This window comes from Apostichopus japonicus, chromosome 17 (genome assembly GCF_037975245.1).
Source record: "Apostichopus japonicus isolate 1M-3 chromosome 17, ASM3797524v1, whole genome shotgun sequence".
NCBI classification, from domain to species: Eukaryota; Metazoa; Echinodermata; class Holothuroidea; order Aspidochirotida; family Stichopodidae; genus Apostichopus; species Apostichopus japonicus.
Window position 1 is genome coordinate 833316 of NC_092577.1, and position 25103 is coordinate 858418.

Below are 25103 nucleotides of genomic sequence, written 5' to 3' on the forward strand. Positions count from 1 at the left end.
CCGTCCGTCAGAAGTTCTTAATTAAGTTATGATTAATAAAACGTGAGTTATACTTGCATAAACAGTTCTTTTAATAATTTATAAAAACTTGTAAACCAAACATTATTAGAGTTTACGCATTGGAGGATGACGTATACAAAGTTTACATACAGATCAAACTAAAATATATGTGTTTTGTTTATTGCCATTCTAAGGGAACAATAAAGCCAGGAATGCATTGTCTGCAAACACGTAGTATTATGGTACACACAGTGTGGTGATTGGGTGCTTAAAACTGGCTGGGGGCCAAGCGTTATAGTTTAAATACCGTTTGATGATGAAACACTGACCGGAGACGAACTGAGTTATTACGAGATTGCTTACGTAAAACACTTTTTGATATGTCCTGTTTTGCCCATATTTGTAGCTACATTGATTGGTTGCCGTATACCAGCCCCTTTCTTACTTAGGTAACAAACCGGATTATGTTCAACAAATATTACGTACTTGCATATGTTAACTTTGACAGAGAATTGGATGGGGGCTAGGAAGGTAGGGATGGGACTGGGGAAGTAGGGATGGGACTGGTAAGGTAGGGATGGGTCTGGGACAGTAGGGTTTGGACTAGGAAAGTAGGGATGCAACTAGGAAGGTAGGGATATGACTGGAAAGGTAGGGATGCAACTAGGAAGGTAGGGAGTTGACTGTGAAAGTAGGGATGGGTCTGGGACAGTAGGGTTTGGACTAGGAAGGTAGGGATGCAACTGGGAAGGTAGAGATGGGACTGAGAAGGTAGGAATGGGTCTGGGACAGTAGGGTTTGGACTAGGAAGGTAGGGATGCAACTGGGAAGGTAGGGAGTTGACTGTGAAAGTAGGGATGGGTCTGGGAAAGTAGGGATGGGACTGGGAAGATAGGGATTTGACTGGGAAGGTAGAGATGGGACTGAGAAGGTAGGGATGGGTCTGGGACAGTAGGGTTGGGACTAGGAAGGTATGGATGCAACTGGGAAGGTAGGGAGTTGACTGTGAAAGTAGGGATGGGTCTGGGAAAGTAGGGATGGGACTGGGAAGGTAGAGATTGGACTGAGAAGGTAGGGATGGGTCTGGAAAAGTAGGGATGGAACTGGAAAGGTAAGTATGGGACTGGGAAACTAGGGATGGGACATGAAGCGTCATTAGAGAAGAGAAGTGATTGGTTCTTTGAAAATAGAGGGCGTTTACTAGTTGCCGTTTTTCACACTTGACTAATACTGTAAAGAACTACGTTAGTTATATGTAATGTATATTTTTGTTTCCGATTTAGCTCTAGGCAACAGCATCATATTCACTACTTTACACTAAAAGAAAACAGTGCAACTGTAAAAGTTAAATACAAGACAGCAATCTACCAGCAAAAAGGAATTTTCTTTATATTGGTTGGGAGGGGGTCGGAGTCGGTGTAAAACAAGACAAAGAATCTATCACACACAGCTATTGTTGATCATGCGCAAAAGCTTTACTTCGGATGCCCATGCGCCCTGGACACGTGTATTAATTTCTACTAAGGCATTTATAAATTAACTTTTGTTAGGTTATAGTATCATATTTCTAAGTGCTGGTAAGTTTTCCTTATAGACACCGTTTATACTAAATGAAGTCAATGACAATGACCTCACACCGATGGTACTTACAACGCGCAATTGAAATCATCTCCAATAGTATTATATGAATTATAGGTAAGTCTATTTTGTTTTCATATAAAGGTTATATTATTTTTATTTTAAAAGGGGAGTGAGAGGGGAAAACGGAATTAAATCGGAAATAAAAGTTTGCTTAACGGTAGCTATGTCCTTGATTTGAGTATGATATGTTTATCTACCAAAGTATTTGCCTTCAACTTGGATAATGTCTCGCAGATAGTCCGTCTGTTTATTCAGCGATAATCGTGTGTGTCTGTGTACTTTGTCTTACATTCGACAACAGCACGCTATTAACACAACCAGCATGCGGCCTGCTAATGATCCGATGTAGGTAAACGATGTTTATCCTCGGTGCTATAATATCCATTAAAACCTGCAGTTAACAAGTTCTCAATATTCAGTGTTAATTAGGTGACATCGAATTATATAATTTACAACATTTAACAACTTTGAAACCATTCTAGAAAAATAGAACTATACAGCTTTGGGAAGTTTACCTGTTGTGTTCATATTCCATCCATTGTGCGATGGTATCATTTGTAAAAAAATGTTCCAAAGCAATCAACGTCCACCACCTCATCCAACTTCCACCACCTTACCCAACGTACACAACCTCACCTAGCGTCACCCACATTACCCAACGTCCACCACCTCACCCAACGTCCAACACCTCACCTAACGTCCACAACCTCAACCCAACGTTCACAACCTCACCAAACGTCCACAATCTCGCCCAACGTCCCAATCTCGCCCAAAGTCCAAAACCTCGCATAACGTCCATCTCCTCACCCAAATTCCACCACCTCACCTAACGTCCACCTCCTCACCTAACGTCCACCACCTCACCTAACGTCCACCCCCTCACCTAACGTCCACAACCTCACCCAACGTCCACCTCCTTACCCAACGTCCACCACTTCACCCAAAGTCCACCACATCACCCAATATCCACAATTTCGCCCAACGTCCACAATCTTGCCCAACCTCCACAACCTCACCCAAAGTCCACCACCTCACCCAACGTCCACCACCTTACCCAAAGTCCACATCCTCACCCAACGTCCACAACCTCACCCAACGTCCACCACAACACCCCAACTCCGGTCACTGTTCGCGTAATGACTCAGGTTTGTAAGCCAATAAGGGTTTAGTTCGTATATACCTGTAATCTCTGTTCGTGTCCAACTCATGTGGGTAACACATTGCGATCGATTGAAACAGACACTTGTCACAGAATATTCTCCCATTATCACAATATAAAAATCATATTTATTTGTATACTTGTGTGTCTTCATGTATGTCTGTAGTTCTGTTTATGTGTCATAGTTCATTGAGTTGAATAGCAAGGATTTATTTGTGCACAATATTTGATCTGTACGTACATTGTTTCAATGTGGGAACATTCTTCATCTTAACTAGAGACACCAGCTTCAATTTTTTGTATAGAATTTCCACTGAACTACTAGCATCTCAGGTTGTTGTAACTCGTATTATTCCCAAGTTCTAAAAACAATGAGCTATTGTAACCGAAACTGTGAAAATTCTTCTTCTTATCTGCTTACGCGTCCTGTCTTGTTAGAAATCCCTAACAAACAATTAGGCATGATTGAGTACACACTTATTAAGTCGCAGTAACACACAAATAGGCATTATGGAGTACACACATAAGAAGGTCTCAGTAACACACAAATAGGCATTATTGAGTACACACATAATAGGTCTCAGTAACACACAAATAGGCATTATTTAGTACACACATAATAGGTCACAGTAACACATAAATGGGTATTATTGAGTACACATATAATGTCGCAGTAACACACAAATAGGCATTATTGAGTACACACATAATAGGTCTCAGTAACACACAAATAGGCATTACTGAGTACACACATATTTAGTCGCAGTAACAAAAGAATAGGCATTATTGAGTACACACATAATAGGTCTCAGTAACACACAAATAGGCATTATTTAGTACACACATAATAGGTCACAGTAACACATAAATGGGTATTATTGAGTACACATAATAGGTCGCAGTAACACACAAATGTAGGCATTATTGAGTACCACATATTAGGTCGCAGTAACATACAAATAGGCATTACTGAGTACACACATATTTAGTCGCAGTAACAAAAGAATAGGCTTTATTGAGTACACACATAATAGGTCGCAGTAACACACAAAAAGGCATTATTGATCACACCCATATTAAGTCGCAGTAACAAACAAATTGGCTTTATATTACACACATAATAGGTCGCAGTAACACACACTTGTAGGCATTATTGAGTACACATTTATTAGGTCGCATCTACGAGAAAGGAGCATACTTAATTAGTCATGATAGGTTTACTTTGTATTTTATGTTATGTGACTATACTAGCTCGAAAATAGTTGATACATTTCTAATCCCTGACACCCTCCACCCACCCACCCCCCAACCTTCCCCCTTCTCATGCCTGTTTTGAAAATGACACGAGCATAAAGATCAACAGAGTAGTTTAGTACGATTAGGTCTACGAATTGAATCCACATTATGCATACTGGATACTCAAGAAAACTAATGTGTACTGATATACAAAGTTGTCTGTTTCCATGGCTTGGAGTATTAAGGGTATTACTCCCTACTTACTGAGGCTTTATGCACGTGCCACAATGTGGGCACAATATACACTTCATAAACACAGGAACCCTCTCCCTTACTTCATTAACATGTGAGATATTTCAGTAAGAAACGAGACACTTCAAAAGTACACGAGTTGCTTTCTTAGCACATAATTAGACACCTTTGTGTAGCGAACATCGATTCTTTGTTAATATACAAGATCCTTTGGTATAACACATCGAGGCACTTTTTGAACACACTGAGACACCAGTAAAAGAAAACATCGAGGCACCTCGTTAATCTTAGTTACTTTATAAATAGACGAGACTCCTTAGTAATGCACGAGATACTGCACTGGTAAGACTTCAATAGTCAAGGGACGCCAGACCAGAAAATATTGAGTATCTGGATTTGTTTGTCTTAGAAATTGTTTAGGCTAAAATTCGGCTGCATTTGTGAAGGTATCCAATACCAGTGTAAATAATTTTTCGCTAAACTGCAATCCTTTAGTGCAAACTATATCTAAGTTGTTACTAACCAGCCATGATGGATACAAACAACGGTTGCCATGTAGATGAATTTTAATCGAATTTAAATCCAGATAAGGGATCCTATAAATTATCGCTTAAAGCACAGATTTAATTATGTTAAGTCATTTATTTTGCCATGATGAATGCACATTAAACTCTCATTGTATAAAAAGAAAGCATTGTGACGTCACTCCACAAGGTGCATAGTACTTAATAAGTTACTACTTAAACTACCTGCAAAAGTTTACACTTGACTCACTTCGGGTACTAACAAAATGCAATATATCAGCGCACTGTTTAATTGCGAAACTTATGGGGGAGGGGGTGTTTCTGTATTTTAAAATAAAACAAAAATCAAAAATACATAAAATTGATTGCCAATAATACACGCCTCGCAATAATAAAAAACAATAGCTGCATGCGGTCATTTTAGAAATTATAAACTAAATTCAACATTGTATTTAGTCCAACTGGTTTACACACAGCTATTGCCATCCGTCGCAATAAAAACTGTACGGAATATTTGATATCCGTGATTTATCAAACATTAGCTGTATGGTATAGTATCGTATTGATTGCAGCATACACTAATTAATACCAGTCTGTTGTCTTTTATGTAGAGTAGGAAAGGCAATTATATACATATCGAATGTATAAATCAAATCAAACATGCAGGTTATTAACGTAGTGGTACTCGTTTTTTTAGTATAGTTGCTTGTACTAATAATCGCAGTGGTACTCTCGTTTTTGGTTCCTTGCTTTAGCAAAAGGAACCTATGTAGTCAGGTTGGCGTATGTGTGTGTGTATGTGTGTGTGTGTCTGTGTGTGTGTCTGTGACACTTGCTTGGGTACGCTCTATCTCAATAAGGGAATGTTGGATTGAGGCCAAACTTGGACTATAGATCCGCCATATGGAGAAGGTGTGCCCTATTGTTTTTGGTGCCCACAAAGGTCACCAAAGGTCAGTTATGGTCCAAAAACCGAAAATATTAAAACTGCAATAACTCCCAGTGCCAATGTGCGACATGGTTGATATTTTGGGACAAGTTGCAAATGGTATAGGGGAAAATTTTCAAACGTAATGGTCAGGTGATCCGAGGTCACCAAAGGTCAATTAATGATAAAAAACTAATTTTTTTGCGATAACTTGAGAACGAATTGTCCGTTAGGGTTGGAAATTGCTTCAATGTAATCCAATTGTCGACCCGTATCTGGGTGACCTCTGACCTCAGTTTGACCTCTGGTGACCTTTACTTGTTTTGGGAATTTTTACAGTTTCGATGCTATTTTCAGATGTCAAAAGTACCTTCTGATCATAAATGTCAATAGGTTGACCCCTGTGTGACCTTCGTGTGCGAAGTTATACAAGGTCAAAGTTAATTTTCAGACATTTAATGCAATAACCCCCATTGCCAAGGTGTGACATGGTTGATATTTTTGGACAAGTTGCAAATGGTAAAGGGGAATATTTTAAAACTTAACGGTCATGTGATCCAAGGTCACCAAAGGTCAATTAATGTTCAAAAACTAGTATTTTGGGGGAGAAAATGGGCAAAGAAAAAAATGTTTGAATTTTTATAGTTTGATGCTATATTCACGTCACACCAATCAAAAATGTCAATGAGTTGACCCCAGGTGACCTTTGTGGGTTCAGTTATATGAGGTCAAAGTTAATTTTCAGACATTTAGTGCAATAACTCCCAGTTCCAAGGTGTGACATGGTTTATATTTTGGGACAAGTTGCAAATGGTATAGGGGAAAATTTTCAAACTTAATGGTCATGTGATCCGAGGTCACCAAAGGTCAATTAATGATAAAAAACTAATTTTTTTGCGATAACTTGAGAACGAATTGTCCGTTAGGCTTGGAAATTGCTTCAATGTAATCCATTTGTCGACCCGCATCTGGGTGACCTGTAACGTCAATTTGACCTCTGGTGACCTTTACTTGTTTTGGGGATTTTTACAGTTTCGATGCTATTTTCAGATGTCAAAGGTACCTTCTGATCATAAATGTCAATAGGTTGACCCCTGTGTGACCTTTGTGTGCGAAGTTATTTATGTTAATAATTAATGTTAAAAAAAGAGTATTTTGGGGGGGAAAATGTGCAAAGAAAAAATGTTTGAATTTTTACAGTTTCGATGCTCTATTTAGGTCTCACCGATCAAAAATGTCAATTGGTTGACCTCGGGGTGACCTTTGTGTGTGAAGTTATGTATACAAGTTCAAAGTTAATTTTTAGACATTTAATGCAATTAAATCCCAATGCCAAGGTGTGACACGGTTGATATTTTGGGACAAGTTGTGAATGGGGTGGTGGAACATTTTCAAATTTAACAGTCATGTCATCTGTGGTCACCAATGTTATCATATCTGTTGACCCGCTTGTAGGTGACCTTATATTTCTTACATTTTCGACGCCATGTTCAGATCTCAAAAGTGCATTTTGATCAAAATCTGATCACAATTTGTGATCACAAGAGTGTTGGCTATAGTGTTGGTTACATTATGGGTACATGTAGGACCACAATTACATGACTATTTGAGCCCAATCTTGCTTGATAATATTATGTGTATTGTCATATACCCCTACGCAAGGAACCACAGTGCCCTTGGGCTCTTGTTAGTATAGTTGTTTGTACTCGTACTGGGCCGGCCATTTTAGATATCTAGTATCATATAGTACTAGTGGGAGATTCAGTACCCATAGTCACCCTCAGAGTCTTGTACTCGCACACAAGGGCGTAGGAACCGGGGGCTGGGTGGCACCAGCCCCCCAGTGAAAAATATGGAGGGGCGGAAGTATCATTCCGCCCCCCCCCCCCCCCGCTTCGCAAGTCAGAAAACCCCTTTTTCATTTCCAAATGAGAAGAAAATCTCATTTGGAGCACCAAATTGCATCTAAGGCCAGGTGAAAATGCAAAATTATATACAAAATGGAACGGGTGGGTTGAAGTGTGCTATATTGCACCAAATTGCATCTGAGGCCACCTGGAAATGCAAAAAAATTCCAAAGGGGAGGGGGACACCCCCTCCCCTTAGACCCCTCCCCCAGGCTGGCCATCAGTCTTCAGCCCCCCCCCCACTCAAAAGTACCTTCCTACGCCACTGCTCGCACAGTACAACACACTTCTATGATAAAGCCTACCCAAGTTTGCATGAAATACAAAAGACCGAGTATTGTTGTTACCGATAGCTTAATCTAATAATATATCGGCTAACTTGACATTGTTGAGAGAAGTGAAACGTGACTGATGGCCTTCGCTGAAAAACAAGAGCATTTCTCTACTTTTTGATGTATTTGTTTTCTATATTTGTTTATTTATAAATCAATGTATAATGTATAATGTATGTATGTATATTAGATCCTCCTGCAAGCAGGAACTCGCGAAGAAGCCTAATTGGCTTATCAAAACCGCAAGCTGACCAAAGTCAGTCTCTTACATTTATATTTAACGTCCATGATTATGAATTGTTAATTGTCAACAACTCTGTAACTGGACGACATACATTAATCTGGGAGTGACTCGAACCGGGGACCTTATGATTGAAAGGCACCGGTGTTAACCACTGAGCTAACACTCCACAATAATAACGGCCGCTTCCCCTCCCCAACAACAACCAGCATCCAATGCTCGATCGACGAATCCCAGGGACGCTAGTTCCCAGGCTCGTCAAAATGAGTTACGTTATGATCACTAATTCTTGTATGCAATACAAAGAAATATATATCGTTTAAAATTAGATCATTGTTTAGAGATATAACCGGAACTCATAAGTCTCTATTAAGTATTAATATTCATGATGCTCCAACGTAATGAAAGCTCATATTTGAGTAATGCAATTTGAAAAGGTAGAGGAACACAAATATTTCATGAATATTTAACCATAACTCAGATATTAAGGATATATATGATAGGAACATTAGGTCTTGTTCCCATTTAGCCTACATGAATTTATAGTTGATTACAGAATGACACCAAAACATGCACGATGTATTTGTTCATTGGCAAAGGAACTTGTACAGGCGCTACGAAAACTCCCAAGTATTGCTGTTTCAATTTCATTTCTTGTACACACCGATAAGGACAACTGCCTGGAGTATAGTATAGCAGCCTACCAGTACAATCTAACAACGGTGTTAAATTTTTTTAAAGTTTGTCGATACAGCCGCGCCTCGTAACGCTTATGCATATCATACCACGCTACGATTAGCAACGCTATACCAAACATCAAGCTTGTTCACCTCTTCTGTCTTGTTGCAAAGTATCAAAAAGTTGGTTAGCTTACCATTGAGAATATACATCAAAATGTGGCTTGTTTTCTTGATTCCATTTTGTAAAGGCAGTGCAGGTTATCTCGTCATAAATCCTATCTTTTACCGAATCTTAAACAGAATAATTGCATAATACCTCACAATATTGGAAGTTCACAACAGCGTTTATTACTTTATATCAAGCCTAACACACTTTCAAAGCTAATGTACTTAGCCTAGCTTTATTTTGAACAAACATTGGGGGGGGGGGGGGGGTTACGTTGGCCCACTTCAGTGTATACCTACCACACGATCATAGAACATTTATCAGTAAATTTCGACGATATAACAATTCATCAAACGCAGTTTAGCTGAGAGAAAAGCTTCTGATGAAATTTTTAATATTGCACAAGTAGGTTAATTGAATCTTGGCGCAAGATGTATTTGCTCATGAATGGCAACCATCTAATCAAATCATAGGAATAAATCAAGATGAAGAGAGAAACACGAAAAAGAGCCTGGGATCATCTCAACAAATGATTGAAAACTAGTAAGGCCGCAATGTTTCAGGTAAACAATTAGCATAGCTTTAGTTAGGTGTCTAGGGTCACAGTTATTACTAATCACTGCTATGGGCGATTGGATAGTGCCATTGGAAGATATGAAACCTAACGTCTTACGGGGGATCATGGTTCCAGGCCCTGTCGGTAGGCAGTAAAGTAAGACGGCGTTCTTATCCTGGAAAATTCCAGCTTTAATACCATCTCTCTATGAACATTCTAATGATAAAATGAATCCAGCCTGTGCTATCGTTGTAGACTGAAAACCGAGCGACTTGAAGTAAATACAACATTCTCCACCTGTATAAATGGCTGCAGCCGAGCATCGTAAAATAATTGTCTCTCTATAGAGCAAGGTTCCCCTAACTTTATCCCCCACGAACCCCCTGTGGAGTTGTCCACGAACCCCCAAGTTTCGAGACACGATCTGAGTCATTATAATATATTATAATACGCATAACAGTGCTTCGTAAAAGATCTAGCTCATAATGTCATATTGTAATGATAAAAAAAATAAGAGATGAACACATATTTATTTATCACATGCATTGTACGGTACTACTATGGCAACATATGCGTATATGGAACGCGAAAAGAGTTTGTCGATAGGTACGACTTTTGTACATTACTAAATTATATGATATATCAGATTATATATAGTTAAACGAAAAGTACTCTAATTTTGACTATCAGAAACGTCTCACGAACCCCCTGGGATGGACTCACGCACCCCTGGGGGTTCATGCACCCCAGTTAGGGAACCCCTGCTCTAGAGTGTTGATATTGAAACATTTGCCTGCTCGATGACACCAATCTGATATTCCTCTTATTCGCAACCTTCCATTGGTAAAGGATTCTACGGTGAGGAGGTATGCCCCCTCCCCTAAGTTGAGAAATGTTAACATGGTTTAGGGTGCTTAGTTGAATTATGGTGTTATAATTTGCAACTTTTGAGGAAATTTAAGTTGAAGAATTTTCCATATTCCCCCACAAAGTCATATCGGTAGTTTATTTTCTCTTTCGAATGTTCAGCAATCCTCAAAAAAAAAAACTGGCGACCAAAAAAGGCTCACTGCCCCCCCCCACCCCAACCCACCACAATTGAATACCAGGCGCAATATATCTCTTTAATCGTATTTAAATGCTCCTAGAGTTTCAGTAAGATTTGCTTCACGTGCGTGATTAGATCGCTTAGGGGAGGATAAAACCAAATTCGTAAAGGTCAAGGTCATTTGTAAAACATTTATTTAAGATTCAAACAAAGGATCCTAGTTATAATGACGACATTATATTTCTATTTACCAGAACAACATTTACTTTTTAAGTCTAAGTGCATCAAGGTATACCCTACATTTGTGCCGTTTATTAATGTACGGAGCACTTTAATAGCCAAACGAAACACATTTAAATTTATACCTCTAAGCATGGAGGTAAAAACAGTTTTTACCTCCATGCTCTAAGTAAGTAACATTCAGGTTAGTTTGTTTGTATTATGCATACAGCTTTACCATGTATTTCCAGTGGCGGAGCTAGGGGTATTGGTCAGGGGGCGAGAATGGCATGTATAGGGGCGCTTTCGACACTATCTAAGCGGAGCGCCACCACAGGTTGGCGCGGAGCATACAGAAATTTTTTGAGTAAAGAAACTCCCTAGATCGTCGGAAATTGCCCTTTCCGGGCCTTGCTAATTTGCAGATAAACGAAGAATAAATAGGTGTCATTGCCATTTTTGACAACTCGGAAGTTTATATGGGTGTTGGAAGTACATGCGATTCAGCACAATCCCTGTGGTATCTTTGTGAGTGCTCAGGTTTTCGAGAAAAAAATAGATCGAAAACCCCGTACAGTGCTTGGAAATAGTTTCGTACAACGGAATTAAGTGCCGATAAATTAAAGACCGCCGTACGTTAGAGCATTTTGCCAGAAAATTACACCAACAAAATGTGAAAAATGTCAATAGGTAGATGAGAGCGCAATAAAAGTCAATAATAAAAATAAAAATATCATTTCAATGTAATCCTCCCTCAGTCTGTTTTGCTATGAAATGAAACAGGTGAATGATCCATCAGTGCCCTAGGGGACATCCGTAGTTAGAAAAATGGTTCGATGCAAACCTACCACTTTCAAAAGTGGGTCGTCTACTTATCTGGTCCTTTAAAAAATAGGCTTATCGTAAAGAATTGAAAAGGTTAAAATTGAAATGCAAATTTAATAATGGTGCAGGGAACAAGTAATTGTTTACAGAAGACAATTGGTGATAAGAGAATTTGCTGAAGTCAGAACGGTATGTAAATCGCAAAGAACCTTCAATCAATAAGACAATCATAAAATCGGTATCAATTCTCAGACTGGTATTCCAAGGTCAATAGGCATATCGATCTGAAGATACAGCGAGGTAATTGGGAGTATTCTTGTATTTACACTACTGAAGTATGACTTATGAGTACAATAATAATTTATGTAACATTGCGTTTGTCTTGTGAAATATCCTAAAGTAGGTGCACGGGTGAAAGTTTAGGCAATGACGCCTGCAGTACGGGGCAACTGGTGTCGATCGCCCCCCACCCCCTTGCCCTTCACTTGAGTTCATAGCACGGGGGCAAGGGGGCAAAATGGGGCCCTCCATGTAGGGTGGCAGGAAGTGCCTTCCCTCTAAAGACTTGAGCTTTAAAGTTGATTAATTTACCATAAGATTCTGGTATTTGAGTCCCAGAAAGGCCAGATATTGTCTCACGAAAGTGCTAAGTTGCAAGAGCTTCAGGGAATTCGTCCCCCGGACCCCTACCGGGGCTTCGCAACTAGACCACCAAACATGGGCGCAGATCCTGGTGAGGACAGCGGGACGCGTCCCCACCAACTTCAGTGGTGGGGACATGATATGCGGTGTCCCCACCAATTTGTCTTGACCAAACGCTGCATTTCAAATTCCCCTGTATTGAACTTTGGCGCAGTTTGATCCAGCATTGTGCAAATAACATGCAGCAGTTCTCATTTTATGACATTTATCCACAGTTGTTAAATATTGGACGGAAATCGCATTTGCGACAGTCTATAATTGTTTTCTGGGAGAGGACCCCAGACCCATCGTATACAAAAGTCTAAAGATTATTTGTCCCCTGATTTGTTTGCTGCAGACGCCCATATATTTCCCCAAACTAAATTTCAAAGCCATGAGATCTAAAATTTAAGGAGATTTGGGAGCATCATTGGGTCTGGGAAGTGTTATTTACGGAGATCTGGGAGGTATATTTGCCCAAAAAAATGCTTGTACTACGCGAGAACCCTTGGTCGCGCTCCGCTTAGATAGTATCAGAGAACAGACACGCGTCCTCACCATTATCCAAGACTGATCTGCGCCCATGCCGCCAAACATATTTCGCTCCTAACCTCTTTAAATGCAGAGGTCCTGAGAATACGCCAGTGGTTTTTCATATGAACGGTAGATATACAATACAGTGTATTTTCCCCATATATCATTCATATGATCTGTTTTACAGATTGAGAGAAAATAACATTTGAAACTTAGCACAAACCACTAAACTGTAGTAAGGGTTCTTACTTTTGTAGATGTAACGTAACCCTAACCGGCCTAATTTTCTAATTTCATAAAAAATAAAAAAAATCGATTACATTTTTTCCTACTTTTATTTCTTAAAACTCTTGACAGAAAGCGTCAATATTCGAGAAAATTGCAACAATTACTACAAAAACATCCAAGATTATTTTTGGATACAGGAAGCGAAAAAGGAAATGATCATTTCATTGCCTGACACTCCTTTTTGTTAATACTAAGGATCCAATTGAATGTATTAGCAGTGTCGTGTAGTATACGTCAATAGCTGAAAAAGTGAGGGGTAGAAATATATTCCTTCTCCGGCCCACTTTTCAAAGTGTGAGCTTGAGTTATATTCATTTAGCACCAATGCGTATAACACAATACAATACACTATTCCAGTGCTAAGTAACGCTGTGGTTATTTTTGCAGTCATTATATATATTTATATATGAAATCTTGATTGTCACAAGGGACGCCAAAGTAGACTTTAATATCAAACGGGTTTTAAACAGAAACATAGTTTGTACTCTAATGAAATAATTTAAAAACAATGAGTGAAAATAATTAAAATATGAGAAATAAACTAAGACATGCATAGCTCTATTGCCGTGAAGAGAATCATTCTGCTGTTGCCAGGTGCAATCAATAGAAGTAAAATTACGTCATTGTAACCAGTTTAATGGCCAAAAAGGTGAGAAACTGGTGAAAATAGTCTTGTTTTGGGGCAAAACTTTACCCAAATTTGGTACATACGTACCCAGTTGGGTAACATATTTGTCTTACGTTTTTTTGTAAGATTTTTTTTACCTGTAATGAAATTTAACATAATTTGGTTGTCTCTTAGAGAGAAACCTGTTCACACAGTAATAGAAAATGTATTCCCCCATAGTGCCCTATATAGAGAAAACTACATGGAAGGTATACCGCAATCATTATGTCTGACCCAAAATTAAACTCGGTTTCATAATAGTATAATGACACAAAAGTCAATATTATTCGAAAGCAATTTTAACATAATTAATATTGCATGAATAATAAAATCCACACGTTAAGTATCCTGCATATCTAGAAATGAGTTCTCAGAAGGTTCAACCAGAAATTTGCTTGTGTTTATTTAGGTATAAGCACTGACGCTTTGCTGATGCACACTGTAAAGTAAACACAGAAAAGATAACGCCATTCATTAGTGATTATCTGACGTCAAAGTAAATATGAATATCAATAAATGGTCTGTACTTAAGAACGACGACCAACAGGTAATTCTATGAGTGTAGTAAACTTTCTCATGCCGATCAAATGCGTTTGTCTTCTTCTTTGTATTTTACTACAGCTTTAACTGTTCACGTCGAAGGACAACGCTAATCGGACAAGGAAAGTTGGAGAAGTTTTATTTCTTATTCTTTCAAATGATGGTTTCTACTATTTGAGTTTTACAAGATAGTAATTAATCGAGAAACCGTTGGAATGGTGTGGGTGACCATTCCTCACCGGTTCTCGGTGAACTGGTGTTACCTGGTCGTACTGTTTACGATATTTTCGCTTAATCGAGTTACTTTGGCCCAATGTTCGGTGAGTTTCTCACCTAACAGCACTGTCATCATCGCTGAAAATACGGCTTGCGATCTCACAGGAGAACCGAACCAAATATGGCGACTGGAAGTGAAAGGGAACCTCACGATAAGGAAAACTACGCCTCCTATCCAACTGGATGTCCGAGAGCTGATCGTTTATCCGACAGGACGAATATCCGCTGACGGTTCGGGATTCACCGCGGGAAGTGGCGAAGGAAAAGGAACCAATGAAGGGTCCGGGGGTAAGTAGACAACGAGAAGTATCCATGACAACGGTACCTGAAAGCATAAATAAGCGATTTCTGTCTGACTGAGCTTACTCTATCTTGAATCAGCACTGGATTTTAACCAGTGGGTGGTTTACGTAAATGTTTCAAATTTTATTCATTTATAAGAGAATTTACAGGAAAATAAGTCCCATTTGACTCAAATTCAAGAGAACTTTGATGACTTATTGCATTTTCAAAGTCACTTGATTTCAATTTCGTTCTTACTACAAATTCAACAACTTTCCATTCCACGCCAATAGGTACAAAAAACCCGGAAGTTTTCCTGATTTGAAAGTTACAAACCTGTTCGTAGGTTGGAGAAACAAAGATTTGAGTAGAGTTCTGACGGTAAGGGAGAGGGTGGGGAATGGAGAGGGTGGGGAAGGGAGAGGGTGGGGAAGGGTTGGGAAGTGAGAGGATGGGGAAGGGAGAGGGGGAGGGGAGGGAGATCAATCTCACCTCACTTGTGCCACGTCATTCGTTGAAATCGTGAAGAAGATTATTGTATTGAAGGAGACTTGTACGTTACTTTCCATTTTTATGAAGTCATAAAATATATACAAATAAATATAATTGTTAAATTATTCGCTCTTAAGGTTGATCTGCTTTGACACAAATTACCTGTTCTTACTAATGGATTTTTCCTTTCGAGTTTTGATCGACTAGAATAATGAAAAAAGAAAATTGTGAAACGCAGAAAACATAAAAAGGACCAAATCAAGGTATCGAATAAAATATAAAATAAAAATGAAAAGTTATGACAATTAATGACATAATAAAATAAAATAAATAGCCACCGGACCTTGCTTTATAGAGTTAATACAATGCTGAAGGGTTAGCAATAGAGGTATATTCAAATGTAACATTTTTTTTAAAAATCTTCAACGTAAGGCTTTAGAAGACTAACGCTTTAAAATTAGAATTGTGTTCCGTATGGTCTAGAAGTAATGTTGAAGTGAGCAGTAAAATTTAACATTTAGTATTTGCTTTTGTTGAAAGAGAGAGAGAAGGAGATAGATACAAAATCTGAAATGTAGCATTTAAAGTTGATTTGGTAAATTTTGCGATACTCAGATTTGGAGCAAATATTTTAGTTGACCAAATAAAATTTATGAAATGGTATAGTCACGCACTGAACGTCATTTGGTGAAATAATCTATGGAGGTATGTCTTAATATGACCAATCACATAAGTAAGATCACCCAGGCTGGACAAATCATTGATTGTATAAATCCTGACGAAGGGGTGGGGTAGGGGGAGGGGAGGTTGAGGAAGGATGCAGCCTCGGGCTTTAGGATGAAAAAGTTGCCCGGGGAAATATTTTAGGCGTTCGTAAAGGGTGAGATAAATAACTATTTATTTTAATTTTCATAATATGTTTAACGGAGGTAAAAGGGCAAGATTCACATGAGTGTATATACGCGAGACACGTTATCAATGACCAGGGGTTAACTATAGTCAATTTAAATGGTGCGAGAAGGCCTTGACTTGATACAAAATGTAAACCTTCAACTTTAAAAGTTAATATATCTAGTTTTGAAATGACAGCAGGGTCCAGAATACATATGACTTTATTAAAACTCATGATATTCAATACGGTTTCTTTTAAACAAGAAAACGTTTGCCTTCTAGTGATTTTTTTAGTTTGCCCACCATTTTGCACCATATGAAATCTTAAGTTTTAAATTGGGGCCGCAAAGATATATGACTTTGAACAACTAAAGATAAGAACCCTTTATTCTCAGTAAACAACCGCTGTTCATTCATACTTAGTAAAGATTCCTAAATCCTATTGGTCCATTCAGGTCAGCTGATCGTGGTTAATCCTGTGAGTAACGCACGGTAAAATTACGGGGCATCACTTTAATAAATCTTTGGTTATATGTAACCAAAAATGTTTTGTTTTATGATTTTTCCCCCACACAAATGGTAGTGTATGAATGAACGGGGTTAATCAACGGTCTAGCGTGCGTTACTCACATGATTAATGCACTCCGGGTGTTAATGCTATCGCTGGATGCACTCGGGCTCCGCCCTCGTGCATCGCTTGCATTATCCCCCGATCGTGCATTAATCCTGTGAGTAACGCACGCTAGACCGTTGATTAACCCCTTACTTATTCTCAATCAAATCATTATTAATCATGATCAAGAGTTCAAACAGACACTTTGAACACGTTAATACTTTATCAAAACTGAAATAAAAGTGGCTAGTTATGCTACTTACATTGAGAATTTTGTTTTAGTGTATACTGTACTACAAAATTGAACAACATCAATTCAAAATGTTAGCTTACAAATAGAAAATATGCTTTAATGAGGGATTCAATTTTCTACGAGAGCAAGCCAGTTGTAACGTACCCGTGCAGTAGACAGTAAGGTGTAGGGGGAGGGGGGGGGGGGGTCTCTTCGAGAGTCTCAACAGGAAAAGCTGACCAATGAGTTAGCCAAACAGATCAAATGAAGTTCTAATTTCATCCCTTTCTCAGTAACCCTCAACTTATAGGTTTTTTCTTTTCCTATGGTAGTTGTGTTAATGAGGTTTACAACTTTACGAACACATATATACACATACTGACCAGAGTTGTCAACAAGTCCCTAGCTGCAAGTCTCAAGTCAAGTCTCAAGTCTTTACCAGCAAGTCTCAAGTCAAGTCTCAAGTCACCTTGAAAATTTTGAGCGAGTCTCAAGTCAAGTCTCAAGTCTTTGGAGGTCGAGTCTCGAGTCAAGTCTCAAGTCCCTATGAGCAAGTCCCAAGTCAAGTCTCAAGTCTTTGAAGTTTGAATACAATGATGCAGGCTACGAATAATGTAACAGTGTTCCAGGAATTATGTGGTATAAATTAAACAGCCGAATAGCAAAACCGGGGCACACGCCACGGAACAAATTACCTCAAAATTTGCTAGCCACTGTTTTATTGAAAAAGGCCAACTTTCAGCCAAACAGCAGTCCTGGATGGTATATTCAACCAAGCCAATGGTAGTTATGGTAACGCCTGTAGTCGTCGTTGGGCGCTCGTAATTCGAGCGTACACGCAGGGCCGTCTTAACGCATGGGCCCACGGGGCCCTGGCCCAGGGCCCCGCGATGTCAGGGGCCCCGCAATCACAGTAACCCCGTGTCTTAATCTGGGAGGAAAACTTATTGAATAGGCCATTATGCCTGATTGAATTCGATACTTGACAACTTGTGACGAGAGTTGGTGAAACACTTGAGAGTTTGACATTAAATATTCAAATCTGAGTTGGCTACCCTGGAATATACAATGCCCCGAAGGCTTACACAGAGAAACTGTTACTCCGTAACTATAAGAAAGAGGAAATTGCCTCAGCCACGAAAGGCATAAAATTTGAAAACCGTGGGCAGTACCTCACTACCAAACCTAAACAAAAGTAACCACCACTTGTGTTCAAGCTCACCTTTACACCCCATATCAAAACCACGCATTTGAAAAAAAAAAAACTTTAGAAACATTGGCACTTAATCTCGCAACACGCAACAATTATCCAAACTGTTTCCAAAAGAACCGATTCTAGCCTACAATAGGGCCCAAAATCTCAAAGATTTACTTGTTAACTCAAGGTACTAACGAAGAATCAGCTGACTCTCAAGGTTCACACGAAGCTCTTTTAGATGCTTTTATAGCTGCACCATGAGTCCATAAAAACGTGTGCACAGAAAATAGATGCATTTTGAGAATGAGACGCCCAGGCCGAATATAAAATATTCAAAGGCGTCTACTGATATAAGCTCCTCCTATGAAGTTTGAAAGCAGAAACCGGTCTAGTTGGTCATAAGAACCTACGCTAGTCTCTCCTACTATTAACAGTACATTCAATTCACCTAATAGGTGCAATTATGTTTCACCATGAGGAGCATGCTATAAGTTCATGTTCCTCGGGCCCTCCCTTAAAAATACTTCATGTTCTTGGCGACTACGTTGCGTTAGATAGTGTAAAACCGCCTACACCTCCCTCTCAGTTGAAAGACTCAACACAAGGGTGTTACAAATGGTAAGTCCAGTATTGTTAGGGAAGGGATGGAGGGCAACTGGAAGATTTCTCTTCTATAATGTATTTCATTTTTTAGATATATCACGTATGTTATTCAGCTAAAGTTTTATGCTTTATGCGCGACATAGGGAGGGGGTGGTAAATGCAGGCATGTCTATGCTTGAGCGATTGTCAAGGATGTCAATTTTTCACGCAACTTTTTTCGAACTCACTTGATTGATGGGCCCCGCTCCATTGCCGGGCCCAGGGCCCGGTGATCACTTAAGACGGCCCTGCGTACACGAAACCATAATTATTTATTATCGATATCAACTTATGAAGTTATTTAATGATTAGAAAATTGTGAAATACAAACAAGTCTCTAGTAGAAAAACCGAGTCTTTTGAAGGCAAGTCTCAAGTCAAGTCCCAAGTCTTTGCTAACTTTTTGGGCAAGTCTCAAGTCAAGTCCCAAGTCTCTGAGAGCCGAGTCTCGAGTCGAGTCTCAAGTCCTAAAATTTGCGACTCGAGTCGGACTCGAGTCCGAGTCCCTGACTTGAGTCCCCAACTCTGATACTGACGACCCCCCCCCCCCCTCCCAACCCCCGGATAAGTTACCTCAGTCGCCCTTCTGAAAACCACCTTACCCTCATTGACACTCCCATCTGCCCACCCACGCCTAAATTCACGTGATTCACGTGACGAATTCACATGACCTACACGTTCCTTTTCTTTCGCCGACACTCCTAGGAAGTTACGGTGGCCGAGGAGGGCATTCAGCGGGTTTATTCCTAACCGAGGATGATGCAGTGCCCTACGGATCGCCTATCATTCCAACAGAGTTTGGTAGCCCAGGAGGCGGCCCTTCCCCGGGAAACGGTGGCGGTGTTATCATTATAATGAATGCTCTGTCAGTCGAGGTTTGTATTGATCTATTTCATCTTTAATTATTTGTTAATTTTTTCCTTTTTTCTTCCTTCACTGCTAACGTGCTTATATATATTTCTGTTATCGATATAATTATTAATCGATCATTTTTTAACTTGATAATTACAATTCATTTCATTCTTATTCTGGTTATTCAGTTAGGACTATTTCAGGAACGTGTGACACTAGATGCGCATGCTCAATCATTACGTCACAAACTGTAATCATACATGAGCCAATGGTTAGGGAGATCGTTGTTACTATTTAATGAACAGGGTGTGTCTATATGCATATATGATAATACATACAGCTGCGTACAATTGCTAATACAAAGTTAATAGTGCTTGCGTATAATATCACCGCTTCGACCAATCACATTACTGTTGTGGGGCATGCGCATTGGCATGTTAATGATTCGAGGCCGAATTGTGTTGTATCCACTTTTCCAGATTTCAGACTTATGAGCGTTTTGGCGCCATTTGGCCACCGTCTCTGCCTGCTTTTTTTAATTCATCATTTTATAACTTTTCTCAAATTTTCAAATTCTATCATATGTTTATTAAACTAGTTTAGTCCATACAATAAAATCTTGGAGGAATGAGTTATCTCCCTGTGTAAAATAAAATACTGCAGCAAAATGAGAAGATATATTCACAAATATAGTATTTTTGAGACATAAATATGGTGAGTGTGTCTTAATACCAACACAGATGTGGAAGGTCGCATTATTCAAATTTGCATCTACATTTTGTGTTGGGGTTTATTTTGTTTTAGATTATTCTGACCAAACCTTAAACTATCCACATATACAAAATATAGTAACGAAATAAACATACAACGATGTCAACATTTAAACTTACCTGTTAGAGATTTACAAACAATTTAGTCCATGAAAAAAAAAAGATTGTGTACCATTTTTTAAATATTTATTATGGTTTAATTGCTTGGTTCTACGAGGACGATTTTGGCATAGGGAACAGCCCCACATACACCACCCACCCTACTCCAACGGTTACATCTTGGTGGGGGGGGGGGAGTATGTTATTACCCCTCCAATAATTGCTAATGGATATGTAAACAAAACAATAGATACAATAATTTGTTGAGTCTGATTCAAATTATCTAAGGCAGGTCATATACAATGATCATGCAATCATCATGCAAAAGTCATACACTTCATGCATGCCGTCTATAATAAATACTTCATCAAGTAGGAAATTTGTAATTTAGTTGCTTCCTTGGACAAATAATAGGCGAGGAGATGGGGGGGGTGGGGATAGAAGGAGGTAAATGACACAGTCACTTCGTTTTTACTTCTAGTCAAGTGTATTTGCATTCATGGAGGACTTATTTTTAACATTTCGGACACTTTTTTATGTTTGTGCAAGCGAAAAAATACTTGGAAAATAAGATATTTTTTCTTCATTTTATATGCTGATATGTTAAATTTTGAAAATAAAGTTATTTCCCCGTTGTGAATTTATAACATTATTCGTCTGATTATAGAATGAAACGTGCCGCATCAAATTACATTCATCCTGCGCATTTTACGAAACCCGTCCAAAGAAACCAAACATCAGGGCTTATAACTGAACGGCACTATAAGCACTCAAATAGATCCCCGCAAGAAACAAATACAACTATTAACCCTCCACCCCCCCCCTCCTCACTTACCACCCGTACCATTCAACAAACCAATTCTACAAAACCACAAATGTGTTATGTCTTGATGATCTCAGAAACATGAAGATTCTGCTGGATAAGTTTATTATATTAATTTAAATTTCACAATAATATTTATAAATGTTTAGCGCCACTACTACAGCCCTCAAATAGTCAAGGTCGTTTTACAACCATGGGGCAAGAATACATACACTGCAGTCAATCAATCAAACATGAAGAACATGTCAGAAGTTACATTATGTCACGATGTGTATATTTTTTTCTAACAAATATATTAATATATATAAAAAGTATATCGCCCAACTTTGTTATGCCGACAACATATCGCGGTACTTTAAATGGGTTTTTAAGATCCGGACTTGGTTACTTCAAGTTGTTATCACCATCCATCATCGGAAGATCGTTTGCTAAGTTAGACTTTACATAACCTTTAGACCACTTCGAGAAAATGAGACAGAGGACCTAAAACAGGGTCACATTAGAGATTCGTGATTCTACTTGTGGCGTTATACAAATATTTATTCTCACCTTCATTGAGCCAAACTTATAAGTACGAATAGGTGGAAAGTGACTGATATGGGTACGGTTAGACCCAGGGGAGGGACAGAGGGCTAGTTCTAAATTTGGTGAATGGGGGTAATAACACTCACAACAGGTTTTATGACTGTCTCGACAGTGTATATATGACAGTTAACTCTAGATCGACCCATTAGGCTTTTACGGACCTAATTCGTTTCTGTGGACCCCATGTGGACCCCATACGGATCCCCTACGGGCCCCCTCCTCACGCACCCAAATCTGTTACAGGACTCCACAGAAGGATAGCTCTAACATTTTAATAAACACTTTTTCTTAAATCCATCAGTGGATCTCGTGGAACACACTGAGAGTTTGTAAATGAAGAGAGCAACGATAGTGCAGTTATTCTTTTACCAACTTTTAACCCTTTTTTCAATATAAATTACCCACAATAGTTGACAAGGTGGAAAGTCACCATCAATAGAAGCAGTTAATAAAAGTTAACATTGATACGCGTCGTAAAACAAAATTCACCCTCCAATTCTTCCCCTCCCCTCTCCCAACTACTTCCATGACTCATTTTATTCCTGCGTACAGAAAGTATACTAAGGTCGAATGTGGTAACAAGGCGAGCAATACCTATTTTATGCCATTTTGATCCAGTAACTTAATAAACTAAATTTTTATGAGCTTGGAGAATTTAAAGGCATTAAAGACTCGCCCCAAACCGCGTGCCGCCCTGTGAAAAAGTTAACTTTCCGTTACTTGCAAGTGAAGTTTTCTCTTGTCGCGTGACATCCTCTTAAGGGAAAAGCCCCCTTTTCAAGTTTATTGTCCTGTTTGGACCAGTTATTTATCAAACCTGTCATTAGAACCCTGGAAGTTCAATATAGATAACAATAAAGAAAATATCGCCAGTCTGAAGCCTCATTCATCATAATAAAGACTGACATGTCCAGTGAATACCTCCAAAAGAGATTTGAAAAAAAAACTTATCCACTTTATAAAACTAGGCTTTATTTGTTATCAGTAGTTCTTGCAAATACAGTTCGGTAGGTTTGAAGTATAGCCAAGTCAGAAATACACAAGCTGAAGAGGAATATCAATATAGGCGAGATGGGCATGATAAAGTGTTATTCCGTTTGGCGGTCAATATAACTCTAATAATACTAGAAAAGGGAAAAGGAAATATTCCGCAGCTCAATATTATATCAATATAGGTCAAGATATGGTTGATTAGCTGTAGCTTTGTTTTTACTGGCTTATCTTCAACTACTCCAGGAAGTATTTAACATATGCAATGTTATCATAGTAGAGCTTCTTCAAGCGTTAAAGCCTTCTGTGGTAGTCTTTATGCTACTGTATCTTTCAAAAGTTTGGAATGTTTGCCTGTAGCTATTAATTTTCCTCTGTATTAAGCAATTAATGAAAATGTATTTTATTGAAGGATATATTTCCATAATCTTCCTCACTTTGTGTATAAGTATAATTTAAATATTCCATGGCAGAAAACAAGAGAGTTTTACAATGTTGTGACTATTTTCAATCTTAACAACGTAGCTTTATCAGCGGCGGTTGCCTCGTCCTCTGCTGGGGCATAAATGATAGATTTTGCCGATGGTTACTTTGGTTGATATGGTATCAGTGGTGGGATATCCTAGTAAACTCCTTAACAAAATATTCATATCTACTATTGTTGTTTTTATATTCCAATAGATATATGCGATACTTTTTTCGGACGGAGACTTTGCATCAGATGGTGTCAGCGGTGGGGATATTTTAGTAAACACCATAACAATGTAGCCATATCTACTATTGTCTTTTATATTCCAATAAATTAATGGGATATTTTCTGCGGACGGAGACTTTGCATCAGATGGTGTCAGCGGTGGGGATATTTTAGTAAACACCTTAACAATGTAGCCATGTTTACTATTGTGTTTTATACCGATAGACTAATGGGAGACTTTGCATAAGATGGTGTCAGCGGTGGGGATATTGTAGTAAACACCATAACAATGTAGTCATATTTACTATTGGTTTTTATATTCCAATAGATTAATGGGATACTTTCTGCGGACGGAGACTTTGCATCAGATGGTGTCAGCGGTGGGGGAAGTGGTGGCAGCATCAACATCCAAACGAAGAAGATTAATGGGTCTGGTCTCATTTCCGCAACCGGTGGAAGATCATCGAGTACAGGAGGTGGGGGTGGATCTGGCGGACGTATCTCCATCCGGGCACCTACGAATACCTTCCAAGGCAACACTAGGGCATACGGTGGATACATCACAGGTAAAAGTAAAACATAAATAAACAAGCAACTCAAACATCCAATAAACGGAATAGAATGTTTATCTTAGGACGGTGACGGTTGCAAAGACTAATCGTCCGCACCCCCCCCCCTCCTTAATAAAAAGAAATGAAGAAACAATAATGTACCAGGGTAAATTTACCATATGTAAGAAACTGCATTATATAACGGTTTTATTGTTTGAACAATATGGTAAAACAGGCTTGTATCAGGCACATTGTGTTTATGTTACAATTCCGGAAAGCTCTCATGAAGTTGTTATTGTTGTTAATGTTGTTTGTGTTTATTCATAGGTCAATTGGTGACCCTGTCCGACCCTGCTCCCTATTCTCCGTCTAGAATCTCATCAGGCCAATATCAATCAGTGACGTTTACGAGTGCGAAACCACTATATGCTATTTCCATCAAAGGATGTGCTTCGTATAACGAATGCAGATACAATAAAAACAACAGACCGCAGTACGTACAGTCGTATTATTTACGAGTTGATGACGGGTCTGGTGTATACAAAGACTACAAGGTAGGCTTAAAGGAGCAATCGGGGTATCAAAATAGTGAAAATAAAACAGAAAGTGGATCTCACATCCATCTCGTTCCCGCTTCATCGCCCTCAGTTTCATCCTACCTTCGTTTCATTACACTTTCTAATATCAAAT

At 38.9% G+C, this 25103-nt stretch overlaps 1 protein-coding gene across 1 annotated transcript in view; it reads left to right on the top strand.

Moving 5' to 3' along the window:
• The first annotated feature begins 1518 nt into the window (after positions 1–1518).
• The window catches only part of LOC139984504 (uncharacterized), a 54625-nt gene continuing 31040 nt past the window's right edge, over positions 1519–25103 (top strand). The window contains exons 1-5 of the mRNA XM_071998418.1: positions 1519–1695; positions 14506–14988; positions 19755–19924; positions 24191–24428; positions 24741–24967. Of these exons, the coding sequence (XP_071854519.1) occupies positions 14640–14988; positions 19755–19924; positions 24191–24428; positions 24741–24967 (984 nt within the window). The 5' untranslated portion in view covers positions 1519–1695; positions 14506–14639. The remainder of the gene's footprint in view (positions 1696–14505; positions 14989–19754; positions 19925–24190; positions 24429–24740; positions 24968–25103) is intronic.